The sequence below is a fragment of the Megascapheus bottae genome, chromosome 5 (genome assembly GCF_031878675.1).
Source record: "Megascapheus bottae isolate mThoBot1 chromosome 5, mThoBot2.hap1, whole genome shotgun sequence".
Classification (NCBI taxonomy): Eukaryota; Metazoa; Chordata; class Mammalia; order Rodentia; family Geomyidae; genus Megascapheus; species Megascapheus bottae.
This window is the reverse complement of record NC_143513.1, coordinates 82,505,384-82,520,417: the sequence shown is the minus strand read 5'-3', so window position 1 is coordinate 82,520,417 and position 15,034 is coordinate 82,505,384. Positions and strand designations below refer to the sequence as shown.

General features: G+C 57.2%; 1 protein-coding gene across 2 annotated transcripts in view; it reads left to right on the top strand.

Moving 5' to 3' along the window:
* The first annotated feature begins 2,504 nt into the window (after positions 1-2,504).
* Prkag2 (protein kinase AMP-activated non-catalytic subunit gamma 2) overlaps positions 2,505-15,034 on the top strand; it is a 196,947-nt gene continuing 184,417 nt past the window's right edge. The window contains exon 1 of one of the 2 annotated variants that reach the window (XM_090333565.1): positions 2,505-2,684. In XM_090333565.1, the coding sequence (XP_090189691.1) occupies positions 2,571-2,684 (114 nt within the window). In that variant the 5' untranslated portion in view covers positions 2,505-2,570. The remainder of the gene's footprint in view (positions 2,685-15,034) is intronic. The other variant, XM_090333566.1, reaches the window with a different exon arrangement.

The window sequence follows — 15,034 nt, the reverse complement described above, 5'->3', positions numbered from 1 at the left end:
TTCCCATCTGCTGGACAGGGCCAGTGCAGGATCGCTGAGTCACATGAGCTGCCCTGAGAACCAGTGATGGAGACAGCTGCTGCAGGACTGCTTCAATTCCAACGAATGCTGTTGGAATTCCCTTACTCAGGAAGGGTGCCCGGCTGCTTCCCACCCCACTTGCCACAGTGCCACAGCCCACTTGCCAGATCTGTCACTCCAAAGGATTGCTTAGTGCACTGAGCTCTTGGGACTGGGCCATGCTCTGGAGAGAAGAGGGAAACAGAGCCCTGTCCTCCTGGGAGAACATTGCTACAGCATGCACCTTCACCGTCATCCAAAGCTGCGCATGGCTGACCCCACGCTGGGTGAAGGACAGGCCAGGGCGCAGATAAAGAACTGCCTGTACAGTCAACGTGGCCAGTGGCAAAACCCTGTGTAGGCAAGGCTCCAGGTCATCCTGAGCTCTGCTGCTGTTTCCCTTGGAGATCAGTACTAATTAATGGGTGTCCCTTTGTGGCAGGGAGTGAAAGCCATCTTGAAGTTAGACTATGGGTGTCTAAGCTGAAAGGAGAGTATAAAAAGAGGACTCTGACTTCTCAGATGTCACGCTGACCAGATGACATGGTGGCCAGCCAGTTAACACAGCATGGATCGAGGGCCCCGAAGCCAGGTCTGCTGCTTCATTTTTCCAAGGGTTCCTTTTGGCACAAGCTGTGCCTCTCTCTAGCTGTGCCACAGGCCAGCAGGGCAGGACTCCTGAGACGTGCTATACCTGGTTCAAGGTCAGCCAGGGCCTTGAGAGGGCAGATCACACTTCTCTTGTCCCAAAAAGGGCATAAAGGACTCAGCATCCCTCTTGTATGTAAACAGCAGTTCTTCCAAGTGAACTAGGAGAAACGGCAGTGCTCACCCCGGGCCAGGGGAACCCCTACTCGGGATCAAGTGTGGACAACTGGACTCATTGAGGTGTCAGTGCTCCGTGAAGATGGTGAGTGGCTTCATGTCCATAGGGTGGGAACAGACAAAATGAGAGGAGAGGGAGGAGGAGCTTTAGAGTGAGGGAAGTTAAACCACTGATATCGTCTGCCAGAAGCTCTGGGAAATATTTCACATTATTACTATGACTACTACCACTTTTATAGCTGCGCTGCGCATTGAGCTCAGTTCCGTCTCCCTCCTGAGCCATACCCCAGCTCTTTCACTTTAGTCTTTCACATAGTGTCTCTGGATAACTTTGAGAGGGCAAGAGTCAGATGTAAAACTCTATTTCTCTCTCCAGAAACCAGCCAAGCCTCCAGCTGGGATTCATGCATCCCCTGCCCAGCCCAGTAGGCCTGAGTCACCTACCTGCTCTTGGGGTTCTGCTTCTCAGCGGGGTGGCAGCTTTGCCCTAGCTGGGTGAGGGGCCTCCTGCAGAAACAGCTGGTGACATCTCAGTGGAGCTGTTGGTTAGGGGAGTCGAGAGGGGAAACAGACAAGGGAAGGGGATGAACTCATTACCTGACCTACAGAAATGTAACCCCTCTCCACACATCTTTATGATACCATTTTTAAAAAGAAAAGCTCTGGAACCGCGTCTCAAGCGGCACAGTGTGTCTTCCCGGGACTCCCGGTCCTCCCCAGCTGGCTCCATTCCGATGGCCAGCAGAGAAGGCACTGAGCCCGCGCGCAGCCCAGCCAAGCCCGGGGCCTCCACCCCGCGTGGCGCGGGCCTGGGCAGGGCACGGCGGGCGACCTCCCTCCACCCCACAGCCTTGGCCCGCGGGCAGGCCGGGGGACCTGGGCTCAGCCCTCCGGAGAGGGCACCTGGGGCCCCAGAGGCGGCTCCGCCCCACTCCACCCTCGTCCCCCCGGGGACCGGAGCCCGCGCGCGTTTCCCGTGTGTTGGATGGGGGGGGGTCGGGCCTCCACCTCCACCGCCGCCCGATGGGCCCGGGGACGGCGGGGCCGGGCCGTGGCGCCGCACGCCGCGCACTTCCTGTGCAGGGCGCGCCGCCTCCCCGCGCCCGCGCGCCCCGAGCGGACGCCCGCGCCAGGCCCGGCCCCCGCGGCCCCCGCGGCCCCCGGCGTCCCGGGCGCGGCCGGGGGCGGGGCGCCCTGCCCTCCGCGCCCCGCGGGGCTCGGGGCCGCCCGGCCGCGCCCCCGCCCTCCGGCCCGGCTCGGCTCCCGGCGCGGTCCCGGCGCGCGGACGACCGCTCTCGCGCCCCAGCCCGGCGGAGGCCCGGCCGGCGGCCGGGCGGGAGTTGTTTCGCAGAGCCGGGGCCGTGCACCGCACCTGCCGGGCGCAGCGCCTCGGGAAGCCGGGGGCGGAGCCGAGCGCTCGGCCCGGGGAGGAAAACTTTGTCCCCCGGCCGCGGAGCTCGGCCGCGCGGGCCCCGACCCCGCCGCTCCAGGCAGGGAGCGCGGACGCCCCAGCCGACCCGGTCCCCGCCGGGCGCCGCGCGCGCCGCCCGCCCCGCCTCCCCGCCCGAGCCCCCGCGCGGCGTCGCCGGGCAAGGGCCGGCCGAGGGGCGCAGGGCGCGCGGCTCGGGCCCAACGGCAGCGGCCAGGGCGGCGGAGGGGAGCGGACCCCGAGGCTGGCCAGAGGGATGGGAAGCGCGGCCATGGACACCAAGAAGAAGAAAGAGGCGGGCAGCCCCGGCGGGAGCGGCGGGAAGAGGAGCCCCGGGCAGAAGCGGCGGTCGCTGCGGGTGCACATCCCGGTGAGTGCCGGGCCCCACGGGGCGCTGCGGGCGAGGGCGGGGACGCCTCCGGGCGCGGGGCTCGGGACCCCGGCGTGTTCCCGGCGGCCGCGGACTTCAGCCCCGGCCACGCCGGCCGTCGGGCTGGACTTTGTCGGCGCGGATCGACCGGGCCGGGCCGGCGGGGGGAGCGGGGCGCTGCCTGGCCGGGGCGCGCACCCCGCCGACCGGGAGCCGGCCAGGCAGCGCCCCGCTCGCTCGCCCGCCCGCCCCGCGGAAGCATCTCCCCGAATGGGGGAGCCCCAGGGACCTCTGGCCACGGCGTGGTCACCATGAGCGCTACTCGAGTACGGGGATGAAAGTTTTATCTGGAAAAAAAAGATGATTCCATCACTGATGCGAGGCCTGGTGAACCCCCGTTTGTACCCCGAACGTGAGCCATGGCTTCCAGAACCCCTAACAGGGCTCACTCGAGCCATCCAGCCACCTTGTCTGGCTTGTCGTGTGGAAAAATAACCCCCCTGGGCCTGCCTTGCAGGGACACTGAAATAAAACAATTTATGAGAAAGCTCTTTACAACTGAAAGTGTTATAGGTCTGTATGGCCGTTAGGTGCATGGTAGAGTAGGGCCTCCTTGGCAAAGGGAGGAGGGAGGGAGGGAGGGAGGGCAGGGGGGAGAGAGGGAGAGGGAGAGAGGGAGAGGGAAAGGGAAAGGGAGGGGACACACACATGGCCTCGTCCACTGAGTGGGCAGTGCTTAGGAAAGCACACACGCGCACACACACACATGCATGCACACACACACATGCACACACACACACACACACACACACACACACACACACACCTGGTGCAGTGCCAGGGGAAGCAGGGTAAAATTCAGAACAAGGTAAGGGACTGAGAGGTCAGGCTGGCCTTGGGAAGCCAGGTTGGGGAGGGCTGCTCTGACCGCCTTGGCATAGCCCAGCCCTCTGCCCAAGCTGGGAGCGACTGGGGTTCTCTGAGTGTGAACCCACATGCCGGACCTCTCACCAACCTCGGGCAGGCGTGAAGAAGAGAGCTCAGCTCTGCCCTCCCCTGCGGTGGTTGCTGGTGGGATGAGGGGGGGGGGTCTCCATCTACAACTCCTTCCCTATTGGTCACCTCGCCAGGAAAGGAGAAAGTTAAAACATGGCTGGAAAAATAAGAATTTTAGGCACAGACTAACAAAAATGATCCAAGGCCTTTAAAGGTGACCAGGGCGACGGCAGCTGCACAGAGGCTTAGGAGGTAGCGAGTCCTGGGCCACGGTGTAGAGACTCTCCACCCAGAGGGAGGGGTGGCTGCCTCCAGACACAGGGAAAGCCGAGCCCTGTGAAGGGAGCAGGGACAGAAGGACTGGGGAATGGATCAAGACCAGACCAAGCAGGCCTTGGAAAGCGGGTTGGCAGACATAATAACTACAAATACAAGATACCCTGTTAAAATGGGATTCCAGATAGACGTATAGTGTTGGGTATGAATCTGCCCTGTGCAATGTTTGGGCTGTACTCCGACAGAAGGGGATCCACCACTTCTGTGACATGTCAGTGTAACTGGTGTCCTGTGTGTTCTGCTTTGAACAGCTGCCAGGGGAGTAAAGAACTCCCAAAGACACGCGGAAGCCTTTAATATGTCCCCTTTATGGGACACTCGACACTCTGTCCCTTAGGCCCATATTTAAGTTCACCTGGGTGTCTTTGCCTGAAGTTCCCCTGAGCGTGGCAGCTTCGTGCAGGGACCCTGAAAGTGCTGGGCTCGTGCCCCGGGACAGCCATCCACTGCGGGCAGTGCAGTCGGTGGAGCTGCGGCCAGGAGCTCAGTTTCCCCTTTCTGGGATGCATAGTTGTGCACAGAGCCTCGCTGACCCACACACCCCACTCAGGCTGCTTGCACTGACTGAGTTACAGAGTCTATGCTATGGAGTCTAAGAAGCCATTAAAAGATGATGAAATGATGTTCCATGGAAAGCCGTCTGGACTCGAGGCAGAGTGGCATAAGGTGACGAGTTCATGGGAGGGAAGCCATGATGATATGTGGGGGAATTGACCCCTTTGGGGTCAAGGCCCGAGGACCTGTAGTGAGGACAGGAGTTGAGAAGGAAGGGCAGAGGGGGACACTTGGCACAGCAGGTGTGCTTGTGGCTGTCAGTCTGGAGATGTGGTATAGGGCAAAGCCGGGGCTTCCCTTCTGACACGTGTGTCTGTGCTGATGGCTGCACACCCAGGAGAAGGCTTCTCTGCTTCCTGGGGCCTGAATCAGGACACACGATGTCCTGAGTGTGGATCGGATTCCAGGGAGTTGGGACTAGAAAATGTAGTCATTTGTGGTATCCAGTGGCATCTGGGTGACAAGACCTCCGAGGGCCTCTGGTGTTGAATAGCTTGTCTTTCTGAACAGCTGGACCTTTGCTGCCACCTCTTGCACACAGCAGAACAGTGGCTTGTGGGGTTAGAAAATGGCTACCAAGCTCAGGGTTCTGATTGGTTTGTCTGTAGCCATCTTTATTCTCTGGTCCCTTGAAGCATGTGGGCAGCTGGATTGTAGCAGGTCAGAGACACTTCAAGTTGCTAGACCACTTCTGAATTGCACTGGACTGCTGGCTGGGTCCAGAGGAAGGGAAAGTGGCCTTGGGTCACTAGCTTGCCGGCTAGAACAGCAGCCTCTTTCTCCTTCGGCCCCGGCGATGGCTCTGTGGGCAGAGCCCAGGGTTGGGGGCTCACTGAGGTCAAGTGATGCTGGGCCTGGGGGGCCTGGGAAGGAGCAGGCACTACTGTGACAAGCCTTGTGACACCCGTGTCCTGCCTCAGCTTTCCTTTTCTCTGGAGTAAAGGAGGAAAAACAACATCGCAGACGGTAGAAATGGTTTTAGCTAACTCCCTAGCACAGTGGCTCGTGTGGCATCTGGCCAGCTCTTGGAGAGCGAGTGTACATTTTTTTCTCCCTGTCTGGGAAAAGGCAGCCTCCCTATGAAAGCTAAAATCCATGTGTCCTGTAGACATGCTGTAATCAAGCGACTGTTGGATGCGAACTGTGGGCCTTGTCTGCAAGCCAGTGGCAGGGCTGGCAGCTAGGGAAGTAAGGGGCATCAGGAAAAAGGACCTACATGAGGCAGGAGTTTGTGGGGACACTGAGGCAGCCAGGGCCCAGTCGTCCACCATAGAGTGGGACATTGGTGACGGATTGCACATGTCCTTGGCTCTCTTGGGAGTAAAGCACCAGAAATCTCACCCGATGTTAGGCTCAAATGAGACCCTGTGAGCAGTTGGTGGAGACATGCCTGGGCGCGGGCAGGCCCGCTGCTTATGGTGCCCCTGCTTACACATGGCCACCAGGAAGCCGCACCCTGAAGCAGAGATGCCCACCTAGGCTTGGTGATAGGCCCACATCCTCCCTCCTGAGGGCACCCTGTGACCGTGTCCTGCCAGGAGCTGTGTTTTCTGCTCCATTCCCCACGGGAACACCCTGGCCTGGAGTCCCAGAGAAAGGAAAGGGGTGGTGGGAAGCACAGAGGTGTCAGCCTTGACCTTGACAGTTTGTATCTTTGGCCTTTAGCTAGCTTGGATTAACATTTGGACAGCATTTTTCCCAGGGTGGCTCTTGGAACGGCTTAAGGAATGTGTGTTTAAAAATGCAAAATCACGACTGGGAGTTTGGCCTAGTGGTAGAGTGCCTGTCTAGCAGGCACGAAGACCTGGGTTCGATTCCTCGGTACCACATACATAGAAAAAGCCGGAAATGGTGCTGAGGCTCAAGTGGTAGAGCTCTAGCCTTGAGAAAGTCCAAGGACAGTGCCCAGGTCCTGAGTTAAAGCCCAGAACTGGCAAAAAAAAAAAAAAAGTAAAATCCGTATCACAATCTAGACCTATGGAATTTCTTAAGAACATCCTTTTTTTTTAATCTTTAAGTAGTTATACAAGGGAATGAGAATTTCTGAGGGCGAGACCTAGGGCTCCTTAAATGTGTTTATCCACTTCTGCAGTGCGTTCTTAGCTGTACGGATGTTTGGAAAACATGATCCCCAACTTCCGCAGCAGCTGCTTACGCATCTACTTCTGTTTCTGTACCTCGTTCCTTCCTGTGTCTGCTCATCCATTCATCATCCATCCATCACCTGTCTGTCTATATCGTTTTCTCCCTATCATCTCTCCACCTTCCATCCATTATCTGCACATTTCTAGCTGTGAGTGAAAAGAGATCTACTTGCCTACAGTAGACTTCTCAACAGAGGCAGGCAGTTTCGGGCTTCCACACAAAGATGAATTTGAAGCTCCACCTCCAGCTAGAGTAGCTCAATGGACGTGAGCCTGTGAGGCCACACTGGAAGGGTTCTAGACCCGGCCCTTCACTGTCTTGTGTCCCTGTGGCTCTTATAGGGCCCAAATATAGTATTGGGAGCCTGGCTACCACAGCAACCAACCAGGATGATGCTCTGGAAAAATGCACAGTGCCAGGCAAACGTGTAGATTCACAGAATCCCCCACCTGGTCTCACGCTCTTGTCTCCATGTCACAGATGAGCGCTCATCAAGGTGCAGGCAGAGTGTGGTCCAGGACTCTGGCTGGGCTTTGCTGCCCTGTTCTGCTACTGTCGGCAGGAAGGCTGCCTAGGGATGAAGGGGACACTGGAACCCTGGAGGCCGGCTCTGTGCTGAGGACACACCAGGAAGGGTGGCCTGGCCCCACCCGTGCGCGCTGCTTGTCTGTGGGCGCTGCTGGTCTGTGGGCGCTTCTCACACGCCTGAGGCTGCCTGGGCCCTTGTCTGGGGCCTCGCTGTCTTCTCTGCTTGTTGGCTTCGCATTGCTTTCCTCCACGGGTCCTGTCTCCACAGCCATCATGGCTGTGTAAGTCACAGTTGACTAAAAGCCAGGTCGTGAATGGACTGGCCTGACCTGAACTGAAGAAATGATTTGAGAAGACTTACTACTGGTGGTCTCTCAGCTGCTCAGACTCTGTGTGCAGCACTCTTTTCAGAGAGTTATGTTCTCTAAAACTTTTGGATAAATACCTCTGTTGTTTATTTATAACATATAACTGCAGTGATGCTGTTTCCTGATTGCTTTACTCCCTGCATTGCCCGTCTTCGATGGGCTCTGCTCCCTGCCAGGGACTCTCCACTTCTGGGCACCTTTGTTCTCCAGTTTTGGGAGCTCTAGACTCAGCAAGCTGGCCGGGGAGCACCCCTCCCTCCACACCCAGGCTCTTTGCCGTCCCCCCTCCCTGTGACCCAGAATGTAAGCCATAAACATGACCACCCAGGAGACACCCATCTTGATAACCCCCAAATTTCAAAAGTATCTTTTAAATGTGGACCAAGTAGAGGCCAATAAATTGCTGAGCAACCACGTTGGTGGAGTCCTTGGCGTGCTTGGGTAGCCAGCTGTGACTGCACTCTTGAGGGCGTAGATGGGCCACGGCTGGGGTGTGTGTGTGGGGGGGCTGTGCTCACTCAAGCTCTTGCACCAGAGCCCCCCTGCAGCCCACGTGCGCATATGCAGCCTGGCAGAAGAAGAAATCCTCGCTGTCTGGGCGTGAGCCCCCTCCTCGAGCAGGGGACTGCTCATCACAGTGTTGCCCTCATCTCTTCCTGCACTACCTACTTTGAAAATAGTTTCACCCCCATTCTCTCCTTCCTGTTGGCAGGATGCCCTCTCTGCCAGACACATGGGTACCCAGGCTTGGCTCTGGGCTTTGGGGCTTCTGCCAAAGCCTTGGTGATTTGGTGTACTCTGGCTGGGCGGCAGAGTTGCTGATGAATGTTGTTCTCAGTAACCCCAGACTTCCAGCCCTTTCGAAGAGGTAGAGGGGTAGAGGGCCGAGCTTAGCAGCTCTGCTGTCCCCTGGGGGCCTGGCAGGAGGGCAGTCACCCTGCAGGGGCCTCTGAGCTGAAGAGAGGAGGGAAGAGCAGGCTGTGGGTGGGGGAGAGCCCAGGCTGTCACTGGGTACATGTCAGTGCAGAGCTGGAGAGCTGAACAGGCCATGTTCTTGGAACACATAGCCCATGGGTCCTCTGTGCCCACGTGCTGGGTCCTGCACCAGCTGTGGAAGGAGCTGAGGTGGGCAGTGCCATCAGCTGACTTGTATTCTGTACACAGATCTGCCCACATCTGTCTCACCACCTCATTTGCGCAGGGCCTTTGCACATGGACTAAAGACGTACATTGGGATGAGATTATTGGGCTGGCCCGTCTCTTACACCGCCCGTGTCTTTGTAGGACAGAAATTCAAGTACAGCAGGGAAAAGGCCACATGGAAACTGAGGCAGAGAGTGGAGTGATACTGCCACAAGCCAAGGAATGTGGGAAGACCAGAAGGTAGGAGGGAGAAGCAAGAAGGGTGTTGCTGTCATGATGTCAAGGAAGAAGAAAGTGCTGACTTGACCTTGGCCTTTAGCACTGCAGGAGATGGTGTCTCTGTTGTTGAAGGCTCCCTGGTTTGTGGGCTGTGTGCTGGTGACCCCAGAACCCAATTCAAAGCACAGGGAGGCAGCAGTGTAAAGTTCCTGTCTCCATCTGTGACAGGATACATTGAGCCTGGCAAGGCTCCTCAGGGAGGGCCATCCTCTGTGTAACCAAGCTTTATTTTTATCAGTGTTACTCGTTATCAGCTGCTGTGGGTGTCACCATTGGTAGTTTGGTTTAGGTAGGAGTTCTGATGCACTTTCAGTTGGCCAGATGTGAGAGTTAATACAAGCCATCTCGCCTTGTCTCTTCAGGGTTGGACTTCACATGCGAAATATTACCACCAGTGCTGTTTGTCCTGCCTTTGGTATTTTTTTTGGTGGGGGGGTTGAACTCAGGGCCTGAGCACTGTCCTTGGGCATTCTCAAGGCTAGAGCTCTACCATTTGAGCCATAGCACCATTTCCAGCTCTTTCTATATATGTGGTACTGAGGAATTGAACCCAGGTCTTCGTGCATGCTACTCTACCACTAGGCCAAACTCCCAGTCCCCCATCTTGCCCTTGTACCATAGAAAAAGAAGTCTGGCCAGGTGTCAGTGGCTCACACCTGTAATCCAAGCTACTCAAGAGACTGAGATCTGAGGATCAGGATTCAAAGCTAGCTCGGGCAGAAAAGTAAAGTCTGTGAGACTTTTTATCTCCAATAAGTCATACCTTGGCTCAAGTGGTAAAGCACTAGCCTTGAGCACAGAGAGGCCAGGGACAGTGCCCAAGCCCTGAGTGTAAGCCCCAGGACTAGAAATAGAAATAAATAAATAAAAATAAAAGTAAAAAGAGTGGGGGAGGGAGGGAGGGTCCGAGGGAAGGAGGGAAGGGAGGAGGCCAGCCTAGTCTGCTCAGGCTCTTGGTGACCCCAGCCACGTCTGCTAGGGGAAACATCCCCAGCGTCTTGCGAGGCTGGCTTGGGGTAGGAGCAAGGATGGGGGGTCCTAGACCCATGTGGATGCACCCCGTCTGCTGGCTACAGCTGGTAGCTTGCCAGTGGGGTGACGAGGCCCTTAGGCTCTTCATCTCACCCTTCGTAGTTGATCTTTGTAGGGTTTTTTTTTTTTTTAGTGTGTGTGTGTGTGTGTGTGTGTGTGTGTGTGTGTACGTGTGTGTCTCTGGGCCTGGGTGTTGCCCCTGAGCTCTTCAGCTCAAGGCTACCATCCTACCCTTGAGCCAAGCCCCACTTCATGTTTTCTAGAGGTTAATTGGAGATAAGAGTCTCAGGTCCTTTTGTGCCCAGGCTGGCATTGAACCTCGATCCTCAGATCTCAGCCTCCTGAGTAGCTAGGATTACAGACATGAGCCACCACGCCTGGCTCTGTTGGTATTCTTGACCTTTCTCATTTCAAATACACCTATGCTGTCACAGTCCTATTCTAGGAATTCTCATTAACTGTGTTTCCCAGTGACTGAATACTGGGAGAATCACTAAAGCATAGATTGGAGATCTTGGCTGTCCTATGCCAGCCGTGCTGGGTGAGGCAGAGGGGTCCCACGGGGCCAGAGGGACAGGATGCCTCCCTCCACACAGCCACTCTCTGATCGGTTGGCCATATTCAGATCACTTAGACCGACCAACATGTTCTTCCGCACCCTTGTCTCTGTGCGCTAGGAAGGGTTTTTGTGTGTGTGTGTTTGTTTTCTAGTGTATGTGGGGGTGATGGGGCTTGAACTCTGGACCTGGGCATTGACCCTGAGCTCTTCGACTCTAGTGTTCTACCACTTGAACCACAGTACCACTTCCAGTTTTCTGGCAGTTAATTGGAGATGAGAGTCTCACAGTCTTTAGTGCTCGACCTTCTCTGGCTTTGAATGGGCTTTGAAACTCAGTCCTCAGATCTCAGGCTCCTGAGTAGCTAGGATTACAGGCATGAGCCACTGTGCCCGGCACTAGGCAGTTTTTGCTGTCCACCTGACCTCTGGTCATCGGGGGCTCAGCTGGGCTGGAGGACCACAAGCACCCTGGCTTACCTGTCCATCCACTTCCCAGCTGGCTGCACCGTGGCCGGACAGTGAGGCGGCCTGGGCAGCCGTGCTGGGCTCCTTCAGTTACTAGCTCTGGTTGAGGAGCTGAGCAACAGATTACAGATGGTGAATGGGCAGAGCCATGGCCAGGGAAGGGTACCGGTACCGCCCCAGGGAGGAGGACTTGTGACTAAACCGCCGCCAGCCCTGTCTACATACACCACGAGTGACATCTAACTAGTCTCAGGAGATAATGCAGCATCTAATTATGGCACATGGCTTAAGTGACATGCACGTGCATACATTTAAGGAGGGCTGGAGGCGAAGGCCTCCATTTGGCTTCAGCACCTTGGGACAGGGGACAGGTAGCCTTTGGGAGAGGAGAGGGGTACGGGTCATGGCAGAGCTGGGTCCCCCCAACGCTGGGTGCTTGATAGCATCCTGTTTCTGCCACCTGAGATGAGTGAATAGCTGAGATTGTTTGCCCCTGGGGAGACGCCAGTGTCAGGAGAACAGAGGTTATTTGTCTTTCTCCTCTCACCTGTCCACTGTCCTTGAGGTCTCTGCAGTGACCTTGGGGCTCAGGTAATAGAATATTCTCTGCTTCAGATGAGGAGAGGCAGGACAGTGGTACCGGCTTGGTACAGCTGGTTCAGGTAAAAGAAGAACTTTGACAGCTAACTCACTACTGGACTGCTGAGTACCCTAAGAGGGGCAGCTGAACTGGAGGACATGGAGTAGCCCTGGAGAAGCCAGAAAGACCAGACATGGCATCCTGTACCAGCCTGGAGAGGTTGAGTGCCTGCCATGGTCCCGTGATGGTCTTGAGCTCAGGTTTTTCCCATTCAGCGCTGCTGGGAAGACAGAAAGCCTTTCCGAGGCTCCAGCTAGGAGTGCAGCTGCCTGACCCTGCACCTGCTCCTCAGATCAGAACTCGGGAAGCAGCCTAAAGACACTGCTGCTCTCAGCATGAAACGAGGCAGGCTCTTGGTTCACCTGGCCGTTCCTCCCATCTGCCTGTGCCCTCTACTGTGGTGCCCAGTGGTGCCCAGGGAAGCCCTCGGCCGAGGCCTGCAGACAGAATTTGTTGCTCTAGCAAACATACTGTAAAGTCCTGTGGTTGATTCTGGTCCTACCTGCATGCTCTGAGCTACCGTCACCCGACAACACGGATCCTGTCCCTCCCAGGAGGGCAGGGGGCAGGCGGGAGAAGAAGGTTGTGAAGCAGTCACACCAAAGCCTCCACTGGGTGCCTAGAACATTCTGTAACTGTCCTTCGGATACCAAATTGGGCCAGGGCGACCAGGGCTCTTTAATCCGCGTCTCTGGGAAGATGCGTGCTCGGGAGACAGCCGTGTGCAGGGCGGCCTCCTGCCCACACCCCACTGCTGCCTCTGCTTCCTGTTTGTTTTCCTTGGCACCCACACTCAGACCTGCCACTCACGTTCCTGGGGCTGGTGCGGAAACCCAGAAGTCAAGTGAGCTCAGAGGCGAGGGCAGAACCCAGCCACCATTAGAATCTGCATGCGCAGCCAGCGTCAGGCAATCATTCCAGAAAGCCAGCACAAACCTTGTGGACACCATATATTGAAATTAGGAAAACTGCAGACAAATGATGTCTTGTACAGTTTTTAGCATCTGACCTGCGTCCTTTGCCTTTCTGCTGCTTCTCCTCCGGGGGCGTGGCGTGGGCCTTTTGCTCCAGCTAGTGGACAAGCAGGAACACAAGCGGGCCAGGAGGGAGACCAGGCCTTTGGAAACTGGCCTGGCCCCTGGTATCATGAGCAGGGAGGAAGAAGACAAGATCCTGGCATGGGTGGAGGTGTGGGTAGCCGCTTGCTGGGGGCGTGGCTGGCACTCACAGGGTGTCCTCACAAACACAACTGTGGCTGGGTGCAAAGGTTCACACCTGTCATTCTCGCTGCCCAGGCAGAGATGAGGAGAGTCGAGGTGCCAGGCCAACCCTGAGCAGAAACAGGCGGAAGTATGCACATGTCTGCATCCCAGCGACGGGGGGACACACACATACATGAGAGGGTCGCAGGCCCTGTGGGCCCAAAGGAAAGGGACACCTCAGCTCCCCAAGTGACCAGGACCAAGGGCTGGACACGTGCTCAGGTGGCAGAGCCATGCTTAGCAAGTTCAAGGCCCTGACAAGTGAAGATGCTGAGCTTCATCTGCAGGAGTGTGGGATGGGTCCGTAGGCCGGGAGCTTGAGGCCCCGTCTTGGGGGAAGGCTGTTCGGAGTCGGGGAAGAAAGCTAACCTGCAGGCTCTGCCTAGAAGCGGAGACAGGTGTCCCTCGGTGCCTGCGGCAGGGCCGGTTGCAGGACTCCAGGACCCCGTGTAGGTAATGGTGTGGTGTTTGTGTCTAACCACGAGCGCCATGGCCAGGTGACTCCGTGCAGTGCAAATGCTCTGTGATCACTTGCCTGCGGTATGGCTCGGGGAGGGAACAATCCGCTGGATGTCTGTGTGTGCTTGCCACAGACGCAGGGCTCTTTCAAGTATTTCCCAACTCTGGTTAGTTGGGTTGGTGCTGGGAAGTCCGCTGTGATGTGCCTCTCCTGGGCTCACTTCTGTCGCCACCTGTACGTGGTCCCTTCAGCTGTGTCCATGAGGCTTGAGGGGCACTGAGCCCAGGACCAGATGGGGAGAAGTCAGGCTCTGCTCACCCTTCAGAGCTGAGCTCCCCTGTAGCAGAGGCTGGGGATGGGTCTGCCAAGTGGGGGCCTTGGGCCAGGAGGCCTTGCCCCTTAGCCTGGGCAGTCCTCCTGGGGCTCTATAGTTAAGGGCAGTGCCCCAGCAGCCTCAAGGAGGTGAGTAGGAAGGAGGCCCATCACAGCTCCCTGAGCTCAGTGGGTCAGCAGCAGGAGGGGTCCTGGTCAGTTCTGTCCCATTCCTTCCTAGCAACAGAAGCAAGGGGTCCGTGCCATGGTCAGTGCTTGTGTCCATGGCCCTGAGGAAAGGGGTGGCTGGGCTTCTGGCAGTTGTCAGGGTCTGGGGAAAGAGGCCACTTTCTGCACATTGGCCGCCCAGAGGCCCTGTGGGATGTCTGTCATGGTCCCCACTCTGCTCGGGGGGACGCTGTTCCCCGGTGGGAGCAGTGAGCAGGCACCAAGCTGGAGCTGTCTGGCACCTGAGCCCACATGCTAAACCTCGGTGCCGAGCAGACAGATGGTGCTGGAAGGCAGTGGGCAGCCTGAGAAAAATTCGTGGAAAGGGGAGGTGTTTATTTGCAGCCATCTTTATAGACTGATTTATAGACACGGCAGGCTTTGTTTTTGGTCCACTCCAGGGTCCACACTGGAGCAGCTCTTTGTCCCGCAGGGCACACAGCTCCTGTGTGGTCCCCAGGCGGGGAAGGCGTGTGACTCCCGCACCTCCTCAGCTCATTCATTCCGCTCCTTAGTCAACAGCTTTCCACACCCGTATGGTTTCTTGGGAGCCCCCAAAGAAGACGTCTGCTTCTGTCCAGCTAGAGGAAATGGGCTGGCACTGGAGATGTTGGGGCCCAATCTCGTCATTTCTCGTGTCATCTGCTTTCCTCTCCTTTGCTCCATTTTTCTCCTCCTTTGTCTTGTTCTCCTGTCACTCCGCCCAGTTCCTGTCTTTCTCCCTTTGACTCCCCAGTGCTAGATTTCATCAGGCTGGAGAAACCTGCCTTCTGACCCAGTTCTCTTCCCACGGAGGCAGTGGTGGAGCCCGGGTAGACCCACGCGGCTGTGTGTGGGGCCGCGGCAGTCCCCGGGTCGCTGCTGATGAGACCCAGACACGGCTCGGCTTGTCCCCAGGCTCCGCTCTGCACTCTGGCACCCAGCCCCTGCCAGGCTCTTGCAGGACTTCGGCTCCTGAGCCCAGCCCCAGCTCTGCCTGGCTCCCGGAGCGAGCCCATCAGGGAGCACAGGTTCCCGTGGAACAAGCCACTTGCCCCCAGGG